The sequence below is a fragment of the Gigantopelta aegis genome, chromosome 4, assembly GCF_016097555.1.
Source record: "Gigantopelta aegis isolate Gae_Host chromosome 4, Gae_host_genome, whole genome shotgun sequence".
In the NCBI taxonomy this organism is placed as follows: Eukaryota; Metazoa; Mollusca; class Gastropoda; order Neomphalida; family Peltospiridae; genus Gigantopelta; species Gigantopelta aegis.
Window position 1 is genome coordinate 118,259,680 of NC_054702.1, and position 10,854 is coordinate 118,270,533.

General features: G+C 37.3%; 1 protein-coding gene across 3 annotated transcripts in view; it reads left to right on the plus strand.

Annotated features, from left to right (window-relative positions):
* LOC121371904 (diacylglycerol kinase iota-like) overlaps positions 1-9,492 on the plus strand; it is a 314,790-nt gene extending 305,298 nt beyond the window's left edge. The window contains exons 18-19 of one of the 3 annotated variants that reach the window (XM_041498140.1): positions 7,939-8,047; positions 8,845-9,484. In XM_041498140.1, coding sequence (XP_041354074.1) covers positions 7,939-8,047; positions 8,845-9,048 — 313 coding nt within the window. In that variant the 3' untranslated portion in view covers positions 9,049-9,484. Of the gene's footprint in view, positions 1-7,938; positions 8,048-8,844 lie in introns of all 3 variants that reach the window. The other 2 variants (XM_041498139.1, XM_041498138.1) reach the window with 2 other exon arrangements.
* The last annotated feature ends 1,362 nt before the right edge of the window (positions 9,493-10,854 follow it).

The window sequence follows — 10,854 nt, forward strand, 5'->3', positions numbered from 1 at the left end:
CACACTCATGTCATAACTGTCCTGTAACACAAATAAAGGTCAACGGTTCGAAAGAAAGAAAGAAATGTTTTATTTAACGACGCACTCAACACATTTTATTTACGGTTATATGGCATCAGGCATATGGTTAAGGACCACACAGATTTTGAGAGCAAGGAATCTTTTATTTGTGCTTCCCACAGGCAGGATAACACAAACCATGGCCTTTGTTAACCAGTTATGGATCACTGGTCGGTGCAAGTGGTTTACACCTACCCATTGAGCCTTGCGGAGCACTCACTCAGGGTTTGGAGTCGGTATCTGGATTAAAAATCCCATGCCTCGACTGGGATCAACGGTTAGAGTAAGACTTTAAAACTTATTATTTACCGGCTCGGTGGCATCGTGGTTAGGCCATCAGTCTACAGGCTGGTAGGTACTGGGTTCGGATCCCAGTTGAGGCATGGGATTTTTAATCCAGATACCTATTCCAAATCCTGAGTTATGTTTTGTCTGAACCAGATTCAAGGGGGGTGGATGAATGTCCTGGATTAATCGATTTCTCATAAGCTGTTGTCAATTATATTTTCAGTTTACATAGAAATCTAGATTATACAGATGCCAGTTTACATAGAATTCCAGATTATACAGATGCCAGTTTATAGACTAGGACTGTTTTCAGAAAATGTGAATGCATGAGGCATTTTTGAGGAAAAGCAGTTCACAAACTTTTTCTGGAGTAATGTTAGGTGCTGAAAACGACTAGGGGTGTGAATTTGCAAAATTTTGCCATTTAAGGGGTCAAAATAGGGGTCAAAGGTCATAAAGTGCAAAATTCTTTTTTTCTTCAGGATTTGTCCTATATGACATGTTCTATGCATAGACTAAAAAAAAAAAAAAAAAAAATATTGATGCATTTGTGATATATTTTAGTTTTAACATTCATAATTAAAAGCAAATGTATCATAAAAAATTACAATAAGCCTATTTTCTCGAAAATGGCTGGGTTTTCATCCCCATTTGTGCAGTTTTTTAATTTTCTGCATTTGAAATATTTAGAACATTCTTTAATACTTAAATTTACTCTCTGACATATTTTGGAAGGTCATTGTGGTCACTGATCATATAGTTATGTACTTGAGGATTCAAAACTTGATGTCAGAATGATGCAGCATGGAGCCAAAGGCAACTGAAATCAAAATTATAACACTAGGCCTGGTTCGGTATCAGTCTGAAGTCAATTTAATTTGTTCAAGTTTCTGAATTTAAGTCCTATACTTAGTAGTCATTTTCTATTTGTGCAAGAAACTGGTCCATCTGAACACTTGCAAGCTTCTGAGCAAGGCAAGTTACCTGCCTTTTTACAAGAACAGTTTTTGGATACACAGCCCTTTGTGCTTCCACAGAAAACTATTTCCCTGCATGCTTTTGGGACAGGAGGAAGGGTGGTGAGAATGGGCTTAAGTTTTCCATCTGTGTCTCTCCAACCTGAAGATATTGGTGATGGCACCACAGGGACAGAAACATCTGCTTGCCGCCACAGAAACGATTGATAGTTTGCTCTTTGAATATGAAGTCGGACTGCATCACTTGTAGGGGGCAAGGCCTCTGGTGGTTTGCATTTGCAGAAAAGGTGCACACGGCCTTTGTCGCAGGAGTCATATGGAACCTTGTAAATTCGACACACAAAGGCTTCTGCCATGCCGGCCCCTTCCTCTGACAACTTCTCAGACTTCCCAATCTCTTGCAGTAGCTTATGGTTCTCCAGAAATAAATCCCACGATGTCTTCTTTGAGTGTCCCTTGAAATATGACACCGTGTCACAGCCGGTTATTGCATGGAATGCAAGTATGGCATCAAGAATAGACTGTTCGAATGCAAGTGTTTCCTGAATTTCCTGAATAGGTATATACTTAGGCTTACAAGAAGTTCCTGCCTTTAGCCAGAGTTTTTCATATGGCATTTTATTGAAATGAGCCAGAAGAAGAATGGCGATGTCTGTGTCACGTGCTGATAAGACAATGTGATCAGCAGCTGAATTAATACAATGGAGAATTACTCATAATCGGATCTAAGCATGCTGACGTCAGTTTCAGGATTGCTAGCTTTTACCTCCATTTCTGAACTCCCAGCAACTACAACGGTCTTTCCACTTGGTGCTGCCCTGATGAGTTCTTCAGAAAGAAAGGCAGCAAGGTCTCTTTTGTTTTCTGACAGTGCCAAAAAATCATTCCAATTAGAGGGCAAAGGAACATCTCTACTTTCCATCATACGTCTTATTGAGCAAGACTTTTTCTTCTTCCACTTCTCTCTAGTGCCATCTTTGATAGAGGTACCAGTGTCCTTATACAGGTCAAAAGCTACATCAATGCGGTCAAACTTCCGACCAGCCTTAAGTATATGATTTACAAATTTGTCTGTGTAATCCCCAAAAGTCTTTGCATCAATGGGTTTTCGGAAAGCAACAACACTGGCCACCAGGCATGAGTTTCCATCCTCGGGAATATCAATTTCTAGTGGACAATTTACGTCTTTGGTCAATACATCAACAAGCATTGCCTTATTCCCTGACCGGAGAGATCCATTTTCCTCTGCAATACTCAGTGGAACTTTCACAAGTTCATGCTTCAGTATTGTATCTAGATCGACAGGTCTACCGGCTTGATATGCAGTAATAAACCTCTGAAAAATTTGCCTATCTGATTTTAGGACTTCTGTTTTCTCCTTTGCTGCATCTTTACTAATCACATAAAGTGAACTAAAAGTTAAAGCCTTTGCTTTGTGCATTGGGTCCATTAACTTTACATTCCTGTCTACCAACCGTTGTGAAACAAAGTCACTTAACTGCTGCTGTCCAAGTTTCTCGGCGTTAATTAGTGACTCTTGTATATCGAACGTGGCAACATCTTTAGTCGCAATGTTCACAAGCTGACCAGATGTTTGTCCCATTTCGAAAGCTTTGAACCTTTTAAGAACCTCCAGAATCTGATTCTCATCAAGATTGTCTTGTTTCATCTTGCCAGGGGTTGCTTCAGTTGGAGTCAGATCATCATCTATGTGGAGATTAAGCATTTCTCTGGTTTGCGAAGCCACACATGTTCGCATATTGTATGAAAGAGTCCATCGACTTAGAGCAGATTTTGTCTTCATTATGCCAATAATCCCACCAGCTTTCTTTCCAATTCCATTCAACCATTCTAAACTGTGATCTGGATCTACCTGGTTGAAAAGGTTGTCTGAACCCTTGACTACAAAGTTTCCTTGGCGGAATTCATGTGCAACTTCCTCAGGAAGTTGATTCATTTCTAACAAGTATACTGCCCCCCCCCCCCCCCTCCCCCTAGCATAGTTGATGTGATCATCTCTCTGAAAGTATGATAACATTGAACGGAATGCATCAAGATGGTCATCCCACAAGCCTTCACGCTGGGCTCTAATGAACTTGAACAAGATGGACACCATGTACAGATACTGCCACCAGAACTTGAAGTTCACATCATCATCCTTGGTTTCCAAAAAAAGGTTTACATGACCAAGGAAGCTTTCTGAGCTAGTAGTGATAGTCTCAACATCCTGCATCTCAGCTGCTTCTGAAAGTCTGTGAGCCATGTCTGAATCCTTGGTCTCCAGGTAACTTTGCAACTGTGGTAGCAACAGTCTCCATAATGCTTGCCACGTCAACTTCTGAGCCCTCATACCCTTGGCATATGATTTTCCATCCATGACCTTCTCACCAGAATTTGGACCCATCAATGCACTTTCTTCTCACTATTTGCTGCAAGCCACAGTCCGACATGTGTTGCCCTAGAACCTTTAAAAATTTCCTGGAAATGTGGAGGCCACCCAAGCGAGGTATGAGTACATCTTCAAACTCGGAGACACTCCATTTCAGCTCCATCAGCAGTGGGAATAAAGCTTGGTCTACAGTCATAACAACGTATCTGTTGTCCAGTGCCTTTGCCACATGGACAGCTCTAAGTACAGCAGTGTTGAGGGTGGAAAGGTCGTGGGCTGGGGCTTGAATTATTGGCATATACCCTGTGGTTGTTCTGTGTGGATTGGTTTCACTATGAGCTTGATTGAAACTTGTCCATGATGACTTTAGTTTGGCACCTTGACGCGAGTACAAGAAAGCTGTATCTACAACCTCACTTGGATGTAATGCACTTTTCTTCCCCACCTGGAACCATTGTTGACTGACATGTCTAAGGTTTGGCTTTGCACTGCCATGTGCAAAGTTTACATCAAATATTTCGTCCAGAATTTCTGGAACCTACAGTGTTGCAGACTTGGAGGGTTCAATACCGTCAAATATGTTGCCTTTGGCTGGTCCTCGTTGCCATGCTGCCATCTGAGTTGCATGAAACGTGTTTTTACCATCTAATGTACCATCATTTATGTCAATGTTATCAGCAGAGAAGTGGACAAATCGACCAGCTACCAAATTTGGTGGCACAACTGCACCAGTTTCTAAGTCCATACTCTGTAAAGTAGTCTCTGCCATGCCACTGTCTATTTGGAGTATTTGATGATAACCAATGACATGCCCAGCCTTATGAAAGAGGTTTACAAGCTGTTTGGATCTAGTGGCTTCATGCAATGAAAGGCCAAGCCCAACTTGCTTAGGAGGAGCCTTCTTGCTCCCACATACTCCAAAGACCAAGTCTTGTTCAATACTAAGGACACGATTTTTTCTGATAAGTTCTAGTTCCTGTACAGCACATTCATTAACTCTTCTTCGATATGCGATTGACCACCAAGTAAAAGGCTAATGAATGTATGGACACTTGAGGGCACTGATGCTAATTCAGCCGTCTCACTTACAATTACACCTTTGAAACCAGGATGTGCAATTATGTCCTCACGCAGTTTAAGAGCAACGTGCACCATTTTCATGAAATCATCATCATTGTGCCTGAAAATCTCGATAGTACCGTCGATGCAATCATCAACAACTAACTTGGATAGGGGTACATGGTGAAGAGTGTTTGGAATAAGGAGCGTTTTTCTGTCAGTAGGGGTAACATTGCGAAGCACAACAAAGTCATAGAAACCTTCAATAAACTTGGACAATGCTTCCTTGAATGTTGCATGCCTGCTCAAATAAGAGGATGGAACTTCAATATCAATCTCACTTGCTAATTCTTTGTACCTATTAAAAACCTCAGACAAATCAAGTAAGTGTCCTTGCATAGCATGCCTTCGCAATTCTTGCACCAACCAGATGACAGCTAAATCAGCAGACAGACAGTCCGTTTCTGCAGTTTCAGCTTCTCGAAAGAATCGTTTGAGACAGTTTGGATGATAACATCCTTCGGCGGCAATTAAGTCATTGGCATCAGCAATACGCACAAATACCACATGAACATATTTGGCCTTCGATATTATCTTTGTGCTCATGTTGAAAGTACTAATAGAACACACTTTTGGCAGTTTTTTGTCCACGTTCTGACAAAATATACATAATGTCCAGTCCATTTTTGTCACATGACTTCATAATAATGGAGGTGCATATGCATCTCTATCTGTTGTAGAGGAAGATAGCATAGCCTCCTCACTGCGCCATTTACTTTGTATGCTTTTCTTATTTGTGTACTTAGTGTAACAAGATAGTCTGTGATATAAAAGCTTTGGCACGTCAGACGTATCATTGAATATTGATGCACGTCTGTCAACTGCTTCTCTGAAGTCACAGTCTCGTAACTTCTATCTCAACTCGGTTGCTTGCTTCAATGAATCGATGCCAGTAGACGTTGCTGCACTCAGAAGATCTTTATTTGACCGTGATGACGATCCCTCTTGACATATTATGCATTTTTCAAAAGACACCTTTTGCCCACACTTCAGGTTGAGAATTGGTTCCATATTAACCTGAAAAAAGGACTTCAGTAAGCACATATCATTTTTAAATATTGCACAGACATAGGCCAAGCAAAAGGACACTTTCAATACTTATTAAAGCAGTCTAAATAAGAATAGGAAGTTTCATTAACTTCAGAAACAACAGGTACGTAGGTCTTAGTAATATGAAGGAATGTCATGATACTCAATCATGCATCATCATAGCAGTTTGTTGATGGCTCAGATAAGATAAGTGTCAGAGTGGGACTACTTTCACTTTCACTTTAAGTTATTTCAACAACATATATTTTTAATACTAACAGCTCCTTTGCTATTTTAACTATATTGTACTTTCCATCTTACCTGTTTTTCATTTCATGAGCAAAACCGATAGAATTTGGCTAAATTTAGCGTACATAAGTAGGGTTAGGACCATGGTAATTTCATGATGCAATGTACAAGATGTACCAAATTGGTAATTCTTTGTTGAAGTGTCATGTGGGTAGTTACTAATTAGGTCATCAGATGTCAGTTCTGTCTAAAAAAAAATCCAGTATTAAAAGGAAGAGAAATGTTAATTACTTTTTGTCCAAAACAAACAAAATGCAACTCGGCCTTGAATTTCACTGTTCATTCAAGAAATAATTCAAGTATAAGAAAAACAAGATGCATTGAAACTATACAAGAGTATTGAAGTATCTAACCTTTCCTAGGAAATATTCAAAGACAAAAATGGCAAGTTTGATTAAGTTTGACCCAACCAAACACAGCTACAGTGAAAAAGAAAGAAAAGATGGAAAGTTGCTGCTTTATCTGAAAACTCATCCGTTTTCAAGAAAATAAGCTTTTTGTAAACTTTTTTTTAATGCATTTTCCTTTAAATATGAACATATAACCTCAAATGTATCACAAATGCATTAATATTTTGTGTTTTTGTTTTAGTCTATGCATAGGACATGTCAAATAGGACAAATAATGAAAAAAAAAGAATTTTGCACTTGATGACCTTTGACCCCTATTTTGACCCCTTAAATGCCAAAAATTTACAAATTCACACCCCTAGTCATTTTCAGCACCTGAAAATCACCCTGAAAAAGTTTGTGAACTGCTTTACCTCAAAAATGCTTCATACATCATTAAATAGCCACATTTTTGGAAATATGTCCGAGACTATTACAGAGAAATCCAGATTATACAGATGCCAGTTTACACAGAAATCGAGATTACATAAAATACCAGTTTACAGAGAAATCCAGATTATACAGATGCCAGTTTACACAGAAATCCAGATTATACAGATACCAATTTACAGAGAAATCCAGATTATACAGATGCCAGTTTACACAGAAATCCAGATTACATAGATACCAGTTTACAGAGAAATCCAAATTATACAGATACCAGTTTACACAGAAATCCACATTATACAGATGCCAGTTTACAGAGAAATCCAGATTATACAGATGCCAGTTTACAGAGAAATCCAGATTATACAGATGCCAGTTTACATAGAAATCCAGATTACACAGATACCAGTTTACATAGAAATCCAGATTATACAGATACCAATTTACACAGAAATCCAGATTATACAGATACCAATTTACACAGAAATCCAGATTATACAGATACCAGTTGACACAGAAATCCAGATTATACAGATGCCAGTTTACAGAGAAATCCAAATTATACAGATACCAGTTTACACAGAAATCCACATTATACAGATGCTAGTTTAGACAGAAATCTGGATTACACATTATACTTACCTTATCACTGGAAATTTGTTATAGATTTAATTAAAAATATGCTGTGTTTTATCAAAGGTGTATTTGTTTCATTCAAGATATGTTTTAGGTATTTAATTAAACATACTCTTAGTTTAATTAAAATTATGTTTTGTTTAATTAAAGGCATGCTTTGTTTAAGTAAAGGTATATTTTGTTTAATTAAAAATTTGTATTGTTTTATTAAAGGTAAGCTTTGTTTAATTAAAGGTATTCTTTGTTTAATTAAAGGTATTTTTTGTTTAATTACAGGTATTTTTTGTTTAATTAAAGTTATGCTTTGTTTACTAATAGGTAACCTATGTTTAATTAGAGGTATGTTTTGTTGTAGGTATGCAGGTGGAACTCTTCCCTGGGGACACCCAAACACGATGGACTTTGAACCTCAGCGCCATGATGACGGATTTCTGGAGGTCGTTGGTTTTACATACTCATCACTAGTAAGTATAATAACATATTGCACCACTAGTAAGTATAATCACATATTGCACCACTAGTAAGTATAATAACATATTGCATCACTAGTAAATATAATAACATATTGCACCACTAGTAAATATAATCACATATTGCACCACTAGTAAATATAATCACATATGGCACCACTAGTAAATATAATCACATACTGCACCACTAGTAAGTATAATCACATATTGCACCACTAGTAAGTATAATCACATATTGCACCACTAGTAAGTATAATAATACATACTGCACCACTAGTAAGTATATAGAGGATATTTCATGTTTTTGTCAAATATGATTTGTATCTCATCGAGCGAAGTTTGCAATTATATCTCACAAGTCGCGCTTGGGCGACAAGTATGATATATCATATATTGCACCACTAGTAAGTATAATAAACATATTGTATCACTAGTAAGTATAATCATATATTGCATCACTAGTATGTATAATTACATATTGTATCACTAGTAAGTATAATTATATATTGTATCACTAGTAAGTATAATAAACATATTGCACCACTAGTAAATATAAATATAAATATAATATTTTTTCAAAGAACTTGTTGGTATATAACATGTTCACTTTTTAAAAATCAGTCCCACTGCACCTGTTTATTTCTACTTTTATTTTCATTTCATTTCTTCCCGATCTAACACACCCTCCTGTCTTTGAAATTCATTTGACTTATACGTCTCAGTCCTTGTTTCTGTAGTCAGGAGGGGAAATTGGCCACAGTTATAAAGATGTTGTGTTTGTTTTGTGTCAGGCGACGCTACACGTGGGTGGTCACGGCGAGAGGCTGGTCCAGTGTCAGCAGATCAAACTGACCACGTACAAGTCCATGCCCATGCAGGTGGATGGCGAACCCTGTCGCCTGCGGCCATCCATCATCACCGTCACGTTCAGAAACCAGTGCAACATGCTGATGAAACACAAGAGACGCGGCTCGGTGCCCATCGCTATGGAGTGAGTCTTACGATTTTTTTTATCATCATTAATTTAGACTCAGAATTTATACTCAGAAACCAGTGTAGAATTAATACTGACACGGTTCAGTGCCCATCGCCATGGAGTGAATCTTACAAGTTTTATTATCATCATTAATTTATACTCGGAAACCAGTGTAGAATATGACATAGTTTAGTACCCATCGCCATGGAGTGAATCTTACGAGTTTTATTATCACCATTAATTTATACTCAGAAACCAGTGTAGAATACTGACATAGTTTAGTACCCATCGCCATGGAGTGAATCTTACGAGTTTTATTATCACCATTAATTTATACTCAGAAACCAGTGTAGAATACTGACATAGTTTAGTACCCATCACCATGGAATGAGTCTTACGAGTTTTATTATCACCATTAATTTATACTCAGAAACCAGTGTAGAATACTGACATAGTTTAGTACCCATCGCCATGGAGTGAATCTTACGAGTTTTATTATCACCATTAATTTATACTCAGAAACCAGTGTAGAATACTGACATAGTTTAGTACCCATCACCATGGAGTGAATCTTACGAGTTTTATTATCATCATTAATTTATACTCAGAAACCAGTGTAGAATACTGACATAGTTTAGTACCCATCGCCATGGAATGAGTCTTACGAGTTTTATTATCACCATTAATTTATACTCAGAAACCAGTGTAGAATACTGACATAGTTTAGTACCCATCGCCATGGAGTGAATCTTACAAGTTTTATTATCACCATTAATTTATACTCAGAAACCAGTGTAGAATACTGACATAGTTTAGTACCCATCGCCATGGAGTGAATCTTACGAGTTTTATTATCACCATTAATTTATACTCAGAAACCAGTGTAGAATACTGACATAGTTTAGTACCCATCGCCATGGAGTGAGTCCGTAAAATACAGTGTAAAACATTAATTACTGAAATATAAAAAAAACCCCATAATTATCAAGTGCTGTTAATGAGACGTTACAGAATGTCTGTGTAAACAGACGGAGAGAAAGAGAGAGATTTATGTGAATTTTAACACATTGATCTCACACCGTGTTCACTACAAGAGATAGTCAACTACATTATAGAGATGTAAAACATTGATCTCACTACAGGAGATGGTCAACTACATTACAGTGATGTAAAACATTGATCTTATATGATAATAGTGATGTAAAACATTGATCTCACTACAGGAGATGGTCAACTACATTACAGTGATGTAAAACATTGATCTTATATGATAATAGTGATGTAAAACATTGATCTCACTACAGGAGATGGTCAACTATATTACAGTGATGTAAAACATTGATCTTATATGATAATAGTGATGTAAAACATTGATCTCACTACAGGAGATGGTCAATTATATTACAGTGATGTAAAACATTGATCTCGCTACAGGAGATGAGTCAGTTATATTATAGTGATGTAAAACATTGATCTCACTACAGGAGATGGTCAACTATATAATAGTGATGTAAAACATTGATCTCACTACAGGAGATGGTCAACTACATTACAGTGATGTAAAACATTGATCTCACTACAGGAGATGGTCAACTATATTACAGTGATGTAAAACATTGATCTCAATACAGGAGATGGTAAACTACATTACAGTGATGTAAAACATTGATCTTATATGATAATAGTGATGTAAAACATTGATCTCACTACAGGAGATGGTCAACTGTATTACAGTGATGTAAAACATTGATCTCGCTACAGGAGATGGTCAACTATATTATATGTAAAACATTATCTAGTGATGTAGTGATGTAAACATTGATCT